Raw genomic sequence first — 19,179 nt, forward strand, 5'->3', positions numbered from 1 at the left:
AGAGTCACCATTTTTTACCGGAGACTCACGGTAGAAAATCTTCCTTCCCTTTTTTTCGAACTTTATTTCTCCCTTGGTCTTATGTGCGTCTCGTGCTTTGCGTGTGTAGAAGCGGACTTAGTTTTACTTTTGGTATATTTTTCATTATACTTCCGATCGGTTTTTTCAGCCTAGTTGACACACACTCTTAGTTTGATAATTCTAAAATAAAAACATCCCATCGTCGCAGAAAAAAATGGGATTTTTTTTTATCTGGCACAGGATTTTTTTTTATTGATGAAGAACACTGGCTGAAAAACCATACGAAATCACTAGTTATAACGATTTTCAGAAAGGTGGCCGGCAATTCTACCCTATCAAAACAATTTTTCTTTTATCATTTACAGAATTTTGGAGTACAGATTTTTGGTATTTTCTTTGCAGAAAATGCTTTGAAGTAAAGTACCTTCCCAATTAATTTGCATATGGCTTACAGCTATTGGATTGAATTTGAATGACCTTGAATACCAAAATAGTAATATTTAGCCAAGAATCTTCATAATACATACTCGTATTTCATCGTTTTGTTTTTTTGTTATTTATTATTTGGTTTTGTCTCTTATTGTTAGGTCTGAAACGAAACTTAAGTATTTATGTAGAACATAAACTCTTAAGTTTCGTTTTACAGTTTCGTTTTACCAAACGGCTCTTATACACTGTTATACTTAATTTGTTAATTTAATACAAATTTTTCAACAGGCAAGGCAAAAATGAATGGGATTGGAATATTCAGAATTCCAAAAAAAAACAGAATAATGGATTTCCAGAATTTTGGATTTACAGAATTTTGAAATACAGAATAATAGAAAAGCAGAATAATGGAAAAACAGAATTATGTTTATACAGAATTTTTGCCTATTAGCACTAATTTTAAGATTTTACCAGGATGTTTTTAGTGCATATCCCAAAATATCCCCTTTTTTCAAAAATTACCATTTTGTCATAGATATAAATGTTTTTTTGCATTGCATTGTTTTGATTCTTAGTGATAATGGACATAAAAGCCTTCATGCAAAATTTGGTTCCGCTGGGTACCATAACTTTTAAGGGTTTTTTTGGTAGTAAGTTAGCAAGTTAGTGTTATAATAATATGGGTTGACAGATGAAAAACAGGTATAACTTTTTTCAGAAACGTCAGATTGCATTGATTTTAGGCCGTGTGCGAATTGCGTTAAAATGTTGGTTAAAATATGACGTTTGGTTAAAATTTGACACTAGCATGGTGAATAAAATGGGTTAAAATGTACCCAGCTGCGGAGCAGGGTAAAATTTGACACTAGTGGTTAAAATTTGACGTTTCTCAAGATAGAAAGATCAAGATAGATTTGAAATTATTTTTGTTATAATGCGTTGATATTTTAAGAAATGTTAAAAGTATTAATACAAAGTACTTCCTTAAATTAATATTCATCTTAAAAAATTGAAAATCTACTAAGGCCGTGTGCGAATTGCGTTAAAATATTGGTTAAAATATGACGTTTGGTTAAAATTTGACACTAGCAAATTTACCCTGCACCGCTGTAAAATTAACTTTTTTGCTGCAAAAATAAGGCCTAAACTCAGGGTCTTCTCAATTAAAACAACAATTTTGTTCAACTATGGTTATTTAATGTACATAATGTTTGAGCTTTAATGATGGTGAGAGTATAAATAATGTTTTTATTTTTTAAGAAGATAAGTAGCTCAGGGAAATTAGTCAAAATATGGGTGTATGTCCTCATCATAAAAGTCAATTTGTTGGGTGATTGGAGGTTGGGAACAAACGCCATCTTGGAAAAGAGATTGGTATCGTTTTTATTGAATAGCTTCATTGTTATTCATCTTAACAAAAAATGACAAAGGTAAGACTTATTAACAATAAAATTACACTGGTTTACAGCCAAAATGGACACTCAATCCGACTATTTTTTTCTTACGTACTTTCACCTCAGGAACTCGGAAATCACTTTAAAAAAAATTACGATGGATACGTTTTCGAGATATGATTTTTCAAAGTTTACTGTCGTTTTTTTGTCCAGCATACTTAGTATTCAGGCTATATCTTGAGTAATAAACAACTAATCTGAACAGAAAAAACGGTTCCTGAAAGCTGATCAAATAAGCAACAATTACTGCAATAACTTTTTTGGGTCACTCCAAAAGTTTAAGTGCATTGTATCAAAACACTTTAAAAAAATCGACTTTTTAAAGGAAATTTTTCCAAAAAAAGAGTTTCTTACTGACATAAAAAATCTTAATCTTGCAAATCCTCATAGTTTTATATTTTTTATGTATAGTGCACTTTCTGGCAAAGATAACGATAATTTTCTTCAAAATCTATGGATAAGTTATAAAAATATGATAATTTTTGTAACGATCAATATTTTCGACTTTTTTTGTTACTTTTTGTATTTCCGTCTATAACTTGAAAAGGAAGCCGAATATGAAAATTTGTATTAAGTAATTTTTTGTAGATAATTAAATTTCCTATCAATATGTACTCTTTAAAAAAATATTTAAATTAAAATATTGTAAAAAATTTTATGAAAAACTATTCGAAAAAGAGGAAAACATGACATTTTTGGATTTTACTAAATAGTCTATTTTTATCCTTTAAGCATTTATAGATATTGAACATGTAACGGAGAAAAGAAAATACTTTATCTATCAACATAATGGTCACAAAAATTGAATACGGCTAAAAACAAAACATTGAATACGGCAAAAAACTTTGAAAAATCATATCTCGAAAACCTATCCATAAATATTTTTTTAGATAAGATTTTCGAGTTTTCTGGGCCTAAATCTATACGAAAAGTATAACGGCACTTGGTGTCCAAAAATTTTTTATGTTTTTGTAAACTAGTGTTATCTAAAAAATGATATACAAAACAATTTCGTGAGTTGATTAAATAAAATTTTATGGTTGGTTAAAGTGCGGGTTTGTGTGGCAAGGTTGTGGCAAAATGACATTTTTTCATACATCTGACGAACTTTTGATTTTTTTGGGTAATTCTTCAAGAATGAATTATAGTACTTATAATTATCTATAAAATGAGCCCAAAATCGTTATTGTAACCATCATATTGTAGAAGAAATCTTACTTCGAAATTCCCTATGTACTAGTCAAAAGTGAGAAAAAAGCCAGTTTTTTGCTATTAGGCCGAGCAAATTTTGGGAGTAGAGGTATTACCAAAGTATAAGTACGCAGTTTTGCAGCCATACGCATCTTAATATCGAACTCAAAGGTCTGACAACTCTAATTTTATGCTTTATACGTTTTTCGAGGGGTTAAAAAACGTAAGTTTTCCAGTTAATGTGAATGATCTAAGTTTTAACCACTTCAAATTATAAATATAAAAACTGGTGCTCTGTCATTTTTTCTAAATCTGGACACCTCAATCGATTGATGCGATTAATAGAACTCAAGATACTTCTAAAACCGAACTGGTGTTCAAGTATAAGACCTCTTTCTTCTATTATTGGCTGAAGAAATATTCTCTCAAAGACCTTCGACACTACAGGAAGAAGTGAAATGGGCCTGTACGATTTCTTTTCGTGAGATGATTTCCCATTATTACTTCTGCGACTTTCCATTGGTTTGGAATATATTCTAACCTTAGAGTGGCATTCATTATATATAGGAGGTTTATTAAACCTTTCCGTGGGAGCATTTTAAGAATTTCCGCAGTAATTAAGTCGTATCTTGGTGCTTTTTTTGACTTAAGCTTCTTAATTTCTTTGTTTAATTCGGCGAGCGTAACATTTCTTGTGATGAAGCTTTCACTTGACGTTATATTCATATTTGTACTGTCATTCAATGCTTGCCCATTGAATGGTTTGAATGTTTCCTCTAGGTAATCAGCAAAAACGTTTGCTTTCTCTTTGTCGCTTTTTGCCCATTCATTTTGGTCTTTCATTATCGGAGGTGCTGGAAGCTTTGGTTTTTTCGTGGCTTTTATCGCTTTCCATAGAGAGTAGTTAGAGTTTTTACCTGCCGTCAAATTTTCTAGGTAATTTTTAGCTGCGCGGTTCTTAAAACCTGATATCATCTTTTTAAGCAAATTACTGAGATGATTTAGATTAGCTTTTTGTTGAGGAGCACGAGTTTGTTGCCACTTCTTGTGCGCTTTTCGCTTTTCTTTAAGTATGTCTTTTATCTCTTGGGGATATTTAGCGTCTTTGTACCCTGAAATTTCTTATTGGTAAGGGGTATTGTTCCATGCGGCTTTTTGAACAATATGCACAAAATTATCTACCGCTTTCTCAAGCTCAAGAGGTGTCTATAGTGATACCCTTAATTCAACATTATCCTCAATATCTTTCTTAAAGCCTTCCCAGTTAGTTTTACCGTTTGTTAGCCTAGGTGATATTTTAACTTTAACAAGACTTTCGCTCATAGTGAGAATAACGGGAGAGTGGTCAGAGAAAAGATCAAAGCATTCCGTTATTTTAATTCGATTTGGTGGTATTCCCCTGATTATAAAGAAATCAATCAGGTCAGGTATTTTCGAGGTATCTGCCGGCCAATAAGTTGGTTTTCCAGTAGAATGGAAGTCGCAATTATTCTCCATACCCAAAACTTATGCTTTGCATTTAAGTCGCCGCCGATAATAAAAGTTGGTCTAAGTAGTTTTAGCAAGTTTGAAAATTCATTTTTATCAATTTTGTACCGCGGAGGGCAGTATGTAGATAAGTACATCATGCTTAATTTCAACTTGCACACTTATAAGTTGCATCGATTCAAGCTCAAGCTTAAGACCTATCGAGTGTTTAATACAATTTTTTATATATAATGATGATCCGCCTCTTGCTTTGTTCGACGGGTGAATTGCGTGGTAATCTAGAAAACCGTTTATATTGAAATTTGATTCTTTTTTAACATGGGTTTCTGATATCAAGCAAATGTCAATATCTTAAACAAATGTCAATATCTTGTTCCCGTATAACCATTTCTAGTTCTCCAAGTCTCTGCCATAATCCATTGGCATTCCACGTAATAATTTTAAGGTTTTCCATCATGTTTTCTTGTATAGCGTTGGGGTCGAATAAAATCTTCTATTTTAGATAGCCTTTTCTCTGGAGACGAGAATAAAGTTGATAAAATCTTTTTTTATGAAATTAATTGTAAAAAAATAATACAAAAATGTCAATTTTATTTGTTATATGTATGGTTTTATTTAGCATTTTCTGCTTCATTCACTTTACAATGAGGATTAATGGTGTTTTAACAAAAATAACAATATAACTTAAATAATAATAATAAACAAAAACAAACTCTCTAACAAAAATTATGTAATAATAAATAATTCATATTTACATAAAGGGACGTATCATTGGACTTTTTACTTTTTTTTTGTGTTTGTTGCAAAAAAGAAAGGATTACAGTAAGTAGAAACAATTTAATCATAAATTTTATACTTGATGTATAATTTGTTTTATAATATTTATTACATTATATTATCAGCTTAAAATATGTATGCATATTCTAAATTAATTGTGTATACATATTGGATTTTTTTTTTTCATAATTTTCTAATTCTTATATAAGTGGTTTTCTTGCTTTTGGAATTTATCATTTTCCTTACGATGGGATTATTACAGGTTATTCTACTCTGTATTTATAATATACAAATGGAATGAAATCATCAGGAAATTATGTTAAAAACTATAAAACGTAAATCAGAATAAATGCGTTATTGGTGCCAAGTGTTTGTAGTATTCGTTCTTTCTTATTTTTTTGTATCCTATTTATTTGTCTGGTTATAATAATAAAAATAAAGAACGGAAAACTAGGAGCAGGGAAAAAATATCCTAAAATATATATGTTTGGTTCAATAATAAAAAAAAAAACCTGAACAAAAAATATAAAACAAAATGCCTCCGTTTTTTGCAAAAGTTTTCATGTTCCGAACAAATTAAATGCTTCAATTAGCTTACAATTCCTCCTGCTTAGCAACGGCCTTCATAAATAATCGTGGATTGTTTAGATAGAAAGAGTAAATTCAAAAAAATCAAATGTACGTTGTTGATGGGCATCAGCAACAATGTGTACCAACCCTTTTCGATTTTCTGAGGTATGCGAATAAGGTAATGCAAGTTTGTGATGTTGAACACACTTTTACGAAGTCAATTGATCATTAAGCTTATTCCTTCTAAAATAAAGCTAAAAAAGTCTTGTTGATTTACCCACAACCACCTTAAAACGCATTTATAGACAAATGAAATCACTTTGCTGTCTTCCATTGAAAATGGCTAGGAAAGTAAGAGGACATGTTGTAGACTTAACTGAATTAACTTAACAGCAATTTTTATTTGAATTTTGTAAGAAGTTGAGTTAAAAATGTTGAAAATAATATGATATAATTTTCAGAAAAAAAAAAAAAATATTTCATCTATTCCATGATATTAAAAAAAACATATTTGAACAAAAGTTTTCAATTATAAATTCTGATTTTGTCTATTTAGAGCCGATTTTTCAATAGCCAGAGACAAATCAGGGCTTAAAGTATTTAACTAAATCAAAAAACATTCTCGTTTTTTTAATAAACAAACTAAAATTGGGAACAGTGTTTGAAAATTGGCGGATAGAAACATTGTATTTTATTATTTTATACAAAACATGCGAAAACTTTGTTTAATTATAATATAAAAATGAGTGAAGCAAGGCCAAACCAATATTGAATTCTAGTATAAATCTACGAGTAATCAAAACACGAGTAAATATAGCATCATTGAGACCTTTAAACTTGATGTACGTTACAATCCCTTTGTGCTAATTTTTTAAGAGTACAAGAACCAAGGAATAATTCTACATGTTGGAAGTACAATATTACTGTACCATTTTTCTAAATTGATTTATAGACCCGATATTAAGTTGTTTTTAATCTGATACATACATAAATGTGTATACGTTTTGTTTAAATTTGAATGTTTTTTTTTTTCTTTTTTTCTTTTTAATTAAAACACATGTAAATAGTTATTTCAGTGTTATAGTTCATGCAATTGGATGCATTTTGAATTTCGATAATTTATATTTAAAAAGAAAAAGCGAAACAAAAAACCAATATAAAAGAAAAACTGTATATCTATTTGAAGTTATATTTAAAGATTAAAAAAAAAAACATATTTATGCTACATTTTATTTACTTGAATACATTAGTCCCAGTATTCGTTCTATTTTGTTATTACATTTTAATTCACAGTAATTGCAGGAAATATCCTTCGTTTATATAATAATTATATAATAATAGTTACATATTAAATATATGTATATGATACACTTAAATAAGTTTATTTAATTAAATTACATCACCTCAGTGCTTAAAATTACAGGGAATGATTATTTTTTGTTGGTTGATTTTTTTTCTAAAATTTGTATCTGTATTATATTATATGTATTTGCATATGTATGGTTAACACTTGAATTTATTGGTTTTCTTTAAACTTCGACGATCACCATTTGCGCTTTTGACTTTATTTTTAAAGAAATGATTTTAAGTGTTCGACATAATTTTCTGGTATCAGACCAGTTTTTCCATTCAAAGTGCCTTGGAGCCATCCAGGTTCATGGGAATAACGTACTGCAAAAAAAAAATGTTTTTAAATAAAAAAAGAAAGTTTACACATAATATGATAGCTTTCCTTTAAACTTTAATTGTTTTTGTGAGTAACATAAAACTTAAAAATGTAAATTCAAGTAGACAATATTTTTCAACATCTAATAATTATTAATATTGCAATTATTGCAATAAGAATACGTAACTTTTTTTGCCAATTTCAAAATCAAAATCATTTGCGACATGAATAGGCATGCTTTTTATTTTTTTATTTCAAATTATAAAGGGTAAATTTCTATTAATCTTACCGTTGGTAATAATTTGATTTGGTTCAAAAGATAACTCTCCTTCACTTTCTCCTAAACACGCATAAAGTGTACGTACTCTCCTGCAATAAAAAAAGGTACATTCAATAAAAGTCTTTCTTGTTTTTTTTTTATATTTTATTGGAAAAAACTTACGCCGTTCCTGCGCTTAGATCCCTTTTAATTTGATCAAAATCCTTTGTCCGGTGGACCTTCTTTGGCACATAATCACTCGCTGTATGGTTTGTTGAAACTGCAGTATTACTAGAAGTCACAACGACATCATCACAACTGTTCGCATTTGATGCACCTGCCAAGAGGTTTGTTACTGAACCGGCTACACCTACTTGTCCTTGATGCGACGAATAATCGATCGATGCTCTCGGCTTGTCTCTGGACGAAGATACCGAATCACAAACAGATTCATTCGAACTACTGGTCGAATGCATTCGATCGTTAGAATCCCCACGTGAAGATCCGGGATAGTGCTTGGTTTGAGCGTAGGTTAAGTGGGAACGCCCATGTCCGGCATTCGTTCCGTAGAGCTGTTCAGGCCGCATGGCTATCGGTGGTGGAGGAGAAATGTTTACGCGATTGCTTGGTGGGCTTGGACCGTTGTATGCATGCACAGCACCTGGTTGAGTGAGGTATTCATGGCGCAAATTTGTCGCATTCGCCGGTGTGGCATGATGTGCTATAAGTGGACAATTAGCGCCAGGTAATACAGTACCGCCGACAGTAGCATATGTGGTCGGATCCCGCCGCACACTTATGTCACTTTCAGATGATGCCATGTGTGACATCTGATGGTGGTTGGATTTGTGTTGATGTACTGGTATACTTGGGGCCATACCTTTTGTATTTGGTGTTCCATTAGTGCTGCTCGCAGAAGCACTACTGCTTGGTTGATATATCATTCCATTGGGAATGTTTTGTAGCGAAGAAGATATCGGCTGTTCTGTGTAACTAGTAACTATACGATAGACTGGCTGCTGAGGAGAATACATTGCAGGGCGGTTCCCCACAGCTGGTGCACCCGTTTGGTTTGATCGGGGAACTCTGGCCGGTGGACTGGAATTCGCTGTGATTCCAGCAAGGGCTCCCGGTGGATTGTTGAAAATCAATTCATAGTTTTCAATTAGAATGTTTATTACAATATTGTTGAACTTGATATCCAAAATGGCAGCTACAGTCTCCTCCTGCGGCCGCAGAAGTGTTGGTCCAAATACGACGCCTAAATTAAATACGGACATCTTGTTCTTTTCGTATTTTCGGGAAACCCTGTGAAAAAAAAATGTTCATCATATTAATAAAGAAAAACGGCCTATTTTAATAAATTTCCCATACTCAGTTAAGTGCTTTATGACCATTTCCAGCATTATGAAGTTTGGCTGTGGCAGTTTATGAACTAATTTATGAACTTCATGAACTCGTTGCTTAAGATTGTCTTGTTCTTTTGAAAAAAGAAATAAAATAATGTATCTTATGGAATGTTAATAAAAATAATATTTAAATGTCCTGAAGGTATACGTTTTTTTTTTGCTTGTTTTAAATCAGAGGAACACAAATTTATTATTTTGAACTTACAAAACCAATTATTAGCAATTGCAGTGCACATTTTAATTTTTGGAGGTTCTGAACAGATGGGCTTTTTAGATATTGAATCAAAATTTAATTTAAGTTAAGGGTAATTGGGTCGCTGATATAGGTAAGACTAGTTTTTCAGATGTTATCTACAGCTAAAAGGATTTTAGAGCTTGATGCTGCCCCCTATTAAATTTTTTTAGATTTAATTATCTCGTTTTTAATAGAACCAATGCTATGACTAATAAATAGGTAAGTTATCTTGTTTAAATTAACAATTCTCATATTTTTTAAATTCTCTTTGCGCTAAAATTTTCCTAATACATCTCTTTTCGAGTGATGATATTTTACCATTAACATTTCAGTAAGTGAAGGATTTCACAGAATATTTAAGTCAATTTTGAAACAACAAACAATTTCCTATAAAATGATTTCAGAAAATTTTCTTGAGATCGATTTTTTTTTTGTTTGAGATCCATATATCTCAAAAAATATTCTAAAAAGTGAGAATAGAGCTTAAGAGCATTTTTTTTGCATACGACCCAATGAAGAAAGCAATAATTTTCATAAGATTTATCGAAATGAAGATACATCATAAGTTATTGAATATTTTTACTTAAGAAAGTACTCGATTTTGATTAAATGAAAAAAGCATTCATTTGTTGTGGTTAACAGAGAACATTTTTGTTAAATCTTATACATATTATCTTCAACAACAAAAAATTACTAATAACACGGTGTTACAAAAATGAGGTTTTAAAATATACGCGGGCGGAGACCTATCAGGTTTTGTAGAGCTAGTCGCACTGAATACGAAACGGTATTTGAAAATCCCCTAACACCCCCAAAATCTGGAGTTACGGGCAAAAAACGGTTTTTTGGACCTTCACCCATTGAAAAAATTCTAGCTTCGACAATTTGTTACCCATTTTCGATTTTTTTACAGTTTCTGATAGAAGATAAATATACCTTTTTAACAATGTATAAAACATGTAACTCGGTTAAACCACTTAGAATTTATAAGATGTCAAAGTTCAAAAATTCAATTTTTTTTGTCATTTGCCCAACTTCGGCATCAATTTAAAGTATATGTTTTCAAAACAACATGCTATTTAAAAAATATATTCTAAAACTATATCTATTTCCCAATCGATCGAGGTATTTTTTATGAAAATCACTTCAAAATTGGCTTAGAAAAAAAAATTTTTCGATTTCAACCCAGATACAGAAATTCGAACTTTTAGGTATAGAACAAAAATGTTGTTTCGGCACGTAGTAAGATAAGTTGGGCGCCAGGATTTGATTAAAGGTTTTTGTAGAGGAGCTCAATACAAACATTTTTTTTCTTTGGGAGGGGGGTCTATCTCCCCCCGTTTAGGTGGGAGGGGCATTTTTCTAAAAAAAAATTATCAAAATAAAAAAAAATTATTAAAAAACAACGGCAACACTTACAGTAATAAATGATACCATTTTCAAAAGGCAAAATTGTGCATTTGGTTCTAATTTCTAAATCAATATAATATTACCAATAGTTTTTGAAATAATCGATTTCAAAGTTAAAAATAGGCGAAAAAAAATTTGTAAAAACTCATTTTATACTATTTTTGTCCAGACTGTGAATTTTAGTAAATAAATTACTTAGACAGAAAACTGCCTCAATTAATTCCTTATCGAACAGTGAAAACTATATGTTTCTATGTCTTCTAGTTTTTGAGAAAATTGAAAAATTATTTTATCAGATTTTTCTTTTTTCAAAATATTTTTTGTTTTTATTTGTTTTTATTTTTCAATTTTCTCAAAAACTAGAAGACATAGAAACATATAGTTTTCACTGTTCGATAAGGAATTAATTGAGGCAGTTTTCTGTCTAAGTAATTTATTTACTAAAATTCACAGTCTGGACAAAAATAGTATAAAATGAGTTTTTACAAATTTTTTTTCGCCTATTTTTAACTTTGAAATCGATTATTTCAAAAACTATTGGTAATATTATATTGATTTAGAAATTAGAACCAAATGCACAATTTTGCCTTTTGGAAATGGTATCATTTATTACTGTAAGTGTTGCCGTTGTTTTTTAATAATTTTTTTTTATTTTGATAATTTTTTTTTAGAAAAATGCCCCTCCCACCTAAACGGGGGGAGATAGACCCCCCTCCCAAAGAAAAAAAATGTTTGTATTGAGCTCCTCTACAAAAACCTTTAATCAAATCCTGGCGCCCAACTTATCTTACTACGTGCCGAAACAACATTTTTGTTCTATACCTAAAAGTTCGAATTTCTGTATCTGGGTTGAAATCGAAAAATTTTTTTTTCTAAGCCAATTTTGAAGTGATTTTCATAAAAAATACCTCGATCGATTGGGAAATAGATATAGTTTTAGAATATATTTTTTAAATAGCATGTTGTTTTGAAAACATATACTTTAAATTGATGCCGAAGTTGGGCAAATGACAAAAAAAAATTGAATTTTTGAACCTTGACATCTTATAAATTCTAAGTGGTTTAACCGAGTTACATGTTTTATACATTGTTAAAAAGGTATATTTATCTTCTATCAGAAACTGTAAAAAAATCGAAAATGGGTAACAAATTGTCGAAGCTAGAATTTTTTCAATGGGTGAAGGTCCAAAAAACCGTTTTTTGCCCGTAACTCCAGATTTTGGGGGTGTTAGGGGATTTTCAAATAGCGTTTCGTATTCAGTGCGACTAGCTCTACAAAACCTGATAGGTCTCCGCCCGCGTATTTTTTGAGTGTTACACCGTGTAATAAACAAAAGCAATCATTTGTTGTTGTTTACAAAGTAAAATGTTTACTGAGTTATGTACTGAGTTACCAACAAAACACGGCTATGTTAATTTATGATTTACTATCTTAAAATCGAATATATTTATTTTTAAGATGCACTTCATTGGCAATTGTAAAACTGACCGCTTAGTATTTAACTGAAAATTAAGTGTCACACATATCTTTCAGATATAATAGACACATTGTGTATATTTAAATCTTTAACGAATATTCCAAAAATTGTCGTTCATTTAACGAAGAATTAATCTAAAATAATATATACCCCCAAATACTCATAGTTTGAAATACTTTTGATTATCCGAGGTTATTGTAAAATTCGCGTATTACTTACTTGCCGCCTCAATAAACCCGCTATGATATCGATATGTCATCAACGGTTCGTTTAAATTTCGCAAGTATGTCTTCAGTGCACTTGCTATTGTGTTACTCTCCATAAGATCTTTATATTGTTCATCACTAAATACTACATCAGTCTTTTTCTTATCCATGCCCAGTGAGAGTAATTTTGTAATCTTGGTACCCACACCACTTTTTCGATATATCCCCTCCTCTTCCAGTCCTCGATTCTCCAATACTTCGATGCATTTACGAACAAACGCAAAGCCCGTCTCATCCAATTGATACTCTTCGGATCCTTTTGTTTTACCAGGGGTTAAGTATGTCTGAAAATAAACAAAGCAATTATTTTCAATATCATGTCTGGAAAAAAAATATTAGAAATACTAACTGGTTCCGTTCCATCCATTGCGTTTATCCACGCTTTACGGTCCTCTTCACTGAGCGCTTGAAATGTATATACAATTCCTGGTTTTTCTTTGAATGTCAGGTCGAAACAAAAACGTTTTTCGAACTCAGATGCTCTTCGTTGACACGAAATTAGTGTGAGCTTTTCATCATTAGACTCCGGTCGACCAGATATTTGATTGAATTGCAACATTGTAAATTCCTTTTTTTGTTTTTTGTATGTGCAGTAGTATTTGGTCCATGTTGCCTTGAACGGCTCTAGAAGGGATATTTTCAAAATGGAACCTTTTTTCAGAGTTTTTCATGTTCTTTTTTGTGCAAATTTTATTTTATATGTAGACTTACTCTTTTCCATTAAAAATAAATAGCCACGTTTAGTGAACTTCTCTTCTGGTTTCTAAAAAAAGAATTTAAAAAATTATGTTAGGATGATAGATTTCTCGATAAAAATGTATAAATTTCGTTTGATATACCTACATATGTACATACTTTTTTTACATCGAAAGAAAATGGTTTTACTTAAATATTTAAAAAAAAATTATTTGACCCTAATTTCCAGTAGTTAGAAAAAAAAATACGAAATTCTCAGTGATAGAAATTGCGTTTCGGCAGTTTTCACCAGTGTAAGCCAGAGATGCAAAAACTTCTGCTCGATTAAACATAACTTTAGAGAATGGGTATACCTAAGTTTAACCTGTCGGACAAGGTGAGACATTTCCGTTCTAATTCTGTCGACTTGATTTGGCTAACATATTCGCGGAATCCTTTTATGCCCGGAACCAAATAGAGTTGGAAATTGAAGAGTTCCGCCTTCTCTATTAAACATAATTGACAGTTTATTGTTGGAGACTACCGACTGCTCTGTTAGATAATAAATGAAGCCAAATGCAGTCTATGTATGTTTTTAATCAATATTTATTAAATATTCGCCGACGTTTCGATTCTTGTTGGAATCAGTGCCGGCTTAAGCACTACCGGCGCCCCTGGGCAAGATTGCAAGTGGCGCCTCTAAAAAAAAATTCATTTTAAAACAATTTTTTAAAATCACGAAAAAAAGCAATAGCAGATTATGTCTTACCTCTCATATACTTGTTAATGCATTTATTAACAATGTGCAGTTTATTAAAGTACATAAGGTTAACTTAAAAAAAAAAAATTAAATAATCATGTCATTTAGGCTCAATTGACAAGTTTACCTTTATATCTGACTTTTTTTTTTGTTTAGACACATTTAAAGAGTAGGTACAGTTTTATTTGAACAATAATTTTTCAAAAACTTTTTCAACTAGGTACATTAATATCGTTTTCGATTGGAATCACTCAATGATTCACTCATTCTGAAACCCAATAAAAAAGTTTGAATCGCTTCCACCCAATTCTGAAATTTAATATCTGTATTGGTGAAAAATCAAATAATTTTTTTTTGTTTTTTCACTAGGAGAATAAAAAACTTGCAGCAGGCTTCTGAATAATTCCGGACGCTTCCGGACGGCCAATTGAAAACGACATACATTTAGAAGTATTAGGTTTGCTCGTTGTGAGCTCTAGGGCACTCTGGGTCGCTCCGAATTCGTTGTCCAAGAGATAATAAATACGATGTTCGCTGATGAAACTAAAGCTCTGAGGTGTTCGATGAAAAATGAAAACCCGAGAAACTCTGATTTTTTTGACAGTTAATTGACATGATTTAGATTGCCCTGGAAGGGGGAACAACGAACAGACCTATTTTTTTATTCTCACACACGAATGTAGTTCTTATGAGAAATGGAGAAGCTGTCAATTTTTGGCTGGATTTTGGGTTTTCGGGATTTTGGTTTTTCGGGATTTTGGGTTTTCAGAATTTTGGGGTTTCGAGTTTTTGGGTTTTCGGGATTTAGGGTTTTCTGGATTTTGGGCTTTCTGGATTTTTAATTTCGGGATTCTGTCCGTCTCCCTTCTGTGAATATTAGGATTGCCTAAGTCTTTCAAAAAAATTGGGGCGCCTTGTTCTTCAAAGATGAACGAAGATTTTGGACACCATTGTCCTTCCGGAAGCCAAACAAATTAACCCAAAATTGGGGGGCGTCTTCATTCTTCAAAAAGTTTAGGACAAACAAAACGAGCGCTGTTGAAAATGTAAAATAGAAAAAAATTGGGGCGCCTTTGTGAAAGTAAAAATGAATAAAACATCGATTGGAAAGACTTCGTTATTTATATAACTTTTGTAAAAGTTCGGGGCGCCTGCGGCGCCCCTCAATTCTTGCGCCCCTGGGCGACGGCCCAGGCTGCCCCCCCCCCCCCCCGTAAAACCGGCCCTGGTTGGAATCTTCAGGGGAATTCATTAATATTTAACAACAACAATTTGTGAAGACATTAATTTCTATATAATTTACTCTATTGGTAATATCGATTGTGTCTTAAATGTTTTTTAATCAACAATAGCCACATGAACATAATTTTTTAGCCAAATTAATGAAATTAGCTAGCATTGACACGTACAAAATTTGACAGTTTTGTGCTGTAATAGAGTTTGACGAGGCTGTTAAGGAATTTAAGGACAGCCTGACTTTGAGTAGACGTGACTGATTACCACGTTTTCTCTGAGCCAGAACAATGTTTTTTAAATCTATTAAATTACACTCCAACACCGACTTCCTCTCCACTCTTCGAATGCTTCATCTTCTGGGAAAATCAAAATACCCATGAGAGAATAGTGACTAGTTTTTAAAGAAGTTATAGTTTTTTACGAAGAGACTTAGATGAGACTCTCTAAGGCATTTCGCAAATGGATATCAAAGTCTTTCTCAATATTAAAAAAAAGTTAATTTTAAACTGCTGTGCCACACGTGATATAACCAGCAGTTAAGGTCAGTTTTAGAATTTGCAGAGCTTAATGAAAGCATTTATTACTGGTGGTATACAAATTTTGTTTTAGCGCTAAAATTTAAAAAAAATGAAAAATTGACTTCATAACATTTTTTGTTTCTTTTTTACAAGATTGCGTAAGGCACTCAAGATGTCTACAACAATGATTTCCTGCTACAGAATCGACAAAGTTGGCTATAATTTATGTAATACTCAACGTAATGATTTAAAAAAAAAAAAAATAAAACTCACCGTTTTCTTTTCCATATATTTGCTTTTTAACTCATTGACTTTTTCTCTAGCTTCTTCAAAATTCTCTCTTGTCTTCAAAACGCAATCATTCAACATGAAAAATAAATGTTTAATTTAATAACAATCAATAGATATTTTTTCTGTTCACTTTTATCTACTTACCTTTTGAACTTTATGCCTTAGGTCTTGCAGGTAATCTTTATTATCCTCGCCTTGTTCATGTGCGGTATGATAAAACACTAACCATCCTGATATGAATGCTAGTAATATTTCAACGAATTCAAATTTTATCCGTTCTTGTACTTCTTGTATTCGAAGGACATAACTTAGTGATTCTTGAATGTATTCACGTTCGTGCATTCCCAAACTAGCATCAGCCTGAAATATAAGTAAATAGAATTTTAGTTTAGATATTTTTAAGCAATGACCAAAAACCTTTGAGGACAAAGTCTAGGTTTTATTTTTTAAGATGCTGAATAATAAAATCAATGGTGTGACAATTACTGTTGCTACACATAATGAACTTTTTGCGAGTATTGGGTAGCCGACTGAGAAAAATAACAAGCCTGTCTGATGACCAATACGGGTTTCACTTGGGGAATTTCTATATGGGGCATTTGGAAATGCCTCTTATACCCCATATAGAAATTCTCTACGTCAGGCATTTGAAATGTGACCCGAAGACTGTTAGACATGGTGGGGCTAGTATTCTTGTTTGGGGATGTTTTTCTTTGCATGGTGTGGGCTTATTTCATCGGATAGAGGGTATTAATGACCACCTTAAATACGACGAAATTCTAAGGGACCGTAAACCGAGGAGAAAATGCCTTTAAGGTGGACATTTCAACAGGATAACGATACAAATCATAAGACTAAGCTTGTGAAACAAACTTTTGGGCTATCCGCCCAGAAAATCGGTGTTAGGGAATTGCTAGGCCGGTCCCCTGAATCCTTTTGAAAACTTGTAGAGTGACGAGGAAAAAGCGATTAATAGATCTGATTCTGATTTTAAAATTTGGACAAACTTTGGCAGGAATTTTGATGAGCATGGTACTCAATATCTGTTGAATTTTAGATTTCGGAGTCTTGTTTAATCTATTAAACGCCGGTGTTATACTTCATCAACAATATGGGTTACCCAACCAAATACTAGTTATTTTCTTTAAAATGTGTTAGAATTTATGTTATTTTGTTTCTGTATTTATGAAGTGTGCTTTGTGCTATTTATTTTGTCCCAGAAAAACTTCAATTGTATTAATGATTTTGTTGTTAAAGAAATCAATATACTTAATTTCTTTTTTTAATAAATTAAATATAGTCGAGTCAAATTAGACATAAAATTTGTAAAATCTCGGAATCCATTGAAAGTCGATGCATCTAAAAAACGAGTATAGGGCTGCATTATAAAAGGGTCAAATAAGAAAGTTAAAAAAAAAAAAATTTCACCGCTCTCGATTACAACAGTTTTTATGGACCGTTTACTGTCATTCCGTATGCAAGCGTCAATCGGAATTGCTGTCTCATTTTAGATTTTGATCAAACTTTGTAGGGATGTTCTCTAGGACTGTAAGGAAGCAAATCCATTATGATTTAATTTTAAGTTGCGTGGTTTCCCCGCTACCCGCATTCGAACTTTTTCAGAAGGTCATTTTTATGTTATTATAGCTTTGCGTCTACTTAAGATATCTTTTTGTTTGAAACGCCATTTTAAAGCTTAAGAGTAGTAATTTTTGAATATATATTAAAAAATTACGTAATAATTATCCCTGAATTAAAAATAATTTTTGAAAAACTGGTAATTTTGCTGATTTTTCATGGTTTTTGACTGGCTCCAGAACCTTGGCTATTATATGTAGGAAGCTTATACTTACCAAATATTAAATATAGATATTTTTCAACAAAATAAATCTAAAATGAACTCGATGGCTGTACTCCTTATGCAAAAATTTTAAGTTCAAAGTATAGAGTATTTTAAAAAAGCTAATTTTTATACTGTCATTTTCTACGATTTGACTAAACGAAGAAATGTGAAACTTACAGTGTGTTAAGCTAAGAGTACGAACTAAATATACTATTAATTTCATGCTTCTATCTTATGTCAAACATCGTGCAATCATAGCCTTAAGTAGGGTTTTTTTTGGCTTTTTAGCATTTTTGCGAATTTTCAAACAAACGGTACACTAAGAAGATATGAAAATAACACAATTTTATTTAGAGGACTTAAAGTTAAAAGTTTCAACTTAACACACTGTTAGTTTCATGTTTCTATCTTTAGTCAAATCGTAAAAAATCATAGTATAAAAAAATTTTTTTTCAAAAAACTCAAAACTTTGAACTTAAAATTTTTGCATAAGGAGTACAGCCATCGAGTTCATTTTAGATTTATTTTGTTGAAAAATATCTATATTTAATATTTGGTAAGTATAAGCTTCCTACATATAATAGCCAAGGTTCTGGAGCCAGTCAAAAACCATGAAAAATCAGCAAAATTACCAGTTTTTCAAAAATTATTTTTAATTCAGGGATAATTATTACGTAATTTTTTAATATATATTCAAAAATTACTACTCTTAAGCTTTAACATGGCGTTTCAAACAAAAAGATATCTTTAGTAGACGCAAAGCTATAATAACATAAAAATGACCTTCTGAAAAAGTTCGAATGCGGGTAGCGGGGAAACCACGCAACTTAAAATTAAATCATCATGGATTCGCTTCCTTACAGTCCTAGAGAACATCCCTACAAAGTTTGATCAAAATCTAAAATGAGACAGCAATTCCGATTGACGCTTGCATACGGAATGACAGTAAACGGTCTATAAAAACTGTTGTAATTGAGAGCCGTGAAATTTTTTTTTTTAACTTTCTTATTTGACCCTATTATAATGCAGCCCTATACTCGTTTTTCAGATGCATCGACTTTCCCTGGATTCCGAGGTATAAAGCTAATTTGACTCCACTAATATACATATCTGTGTTTTTACTCCCTCGTTAATAAAACAGCTCTTTGAAGTTAAGAAAGTACGAAGAACTTTCATTACAGAAATTTTAGAATTTATTTTGTC

The 19,179-nt window shown here is 31.5% G+C and overlaps 1 protein-coding gene across 4 annotated transcripts in view; it reads right to left on the reverse strand.

Annotated features, from left to right (window-relative positions):
* Positions 1-5,196: 5,196 nt before the first annotated feature.
* LOC129912168 (rho GTPase-activating protein Graf) overlaps positions 5,197-19,179 on the reverse strand; it is an 85,333-nt gene continuing 71,350 nt past the window's right edge. For 3 of the 4 annotated variants that reach the window (XM_055990308.1, XM_055990307.1, XM_055990306.1), the window contains exons 5-13: positions 16,278-16,493; positions 16,116-16,187; positions 13,365-13,416; positions 13,003-13,304; positions 12,607-12,937; positions 9,230-9,335; positions 8,039-9,163; positions 7,886-7,965; positions 5,199-7,601 (exon numbers count right to left, since the gene is read on the reverse strand). In XM_055990308.1, the coding sequence (XP_055846283.1) occupies positions 7,501-7,601; positions 7,886-7,965; positions 8,039-9,163; positions 9,230-9,335; positions 12,607-12,937; positions 13,003-13,304; positions 13,365-13,416; positions 16,116-16,187; positions 16,278-16,493 (2,385 nt within the window). In that variant the 3' untranslated portion in view covers positions 5,199-7,500. Of the gene's footprint in view, positions 7,602-7,885; positions 7,966-8,038; positions 9,164-9,229; positions 9,336-12,606; positions 12,938-13,002; positions 13,305-13,364; positions 13,417-16,115; positions 16,188-16,277; positions 16,494-19,179 lie in introns of all 4 variants that reach the window. The other variant, XM_055990309.1, reaches the window with a different exon arrangement.

This window comes from Episyrphus balteatus, chromosome 2 (genome assembly GCF_945859705.1).
Source record: "Episyrphus balteatus chromosome 2, idEpiBalt1.1, whole genome shotgun sequence".
Lineage (NCBI taxonomy): Eukaryota > Metazoa > Arthropoda > Insecta > Diptera > Syrphidae > Episyrphus > Episyrphus balteatus.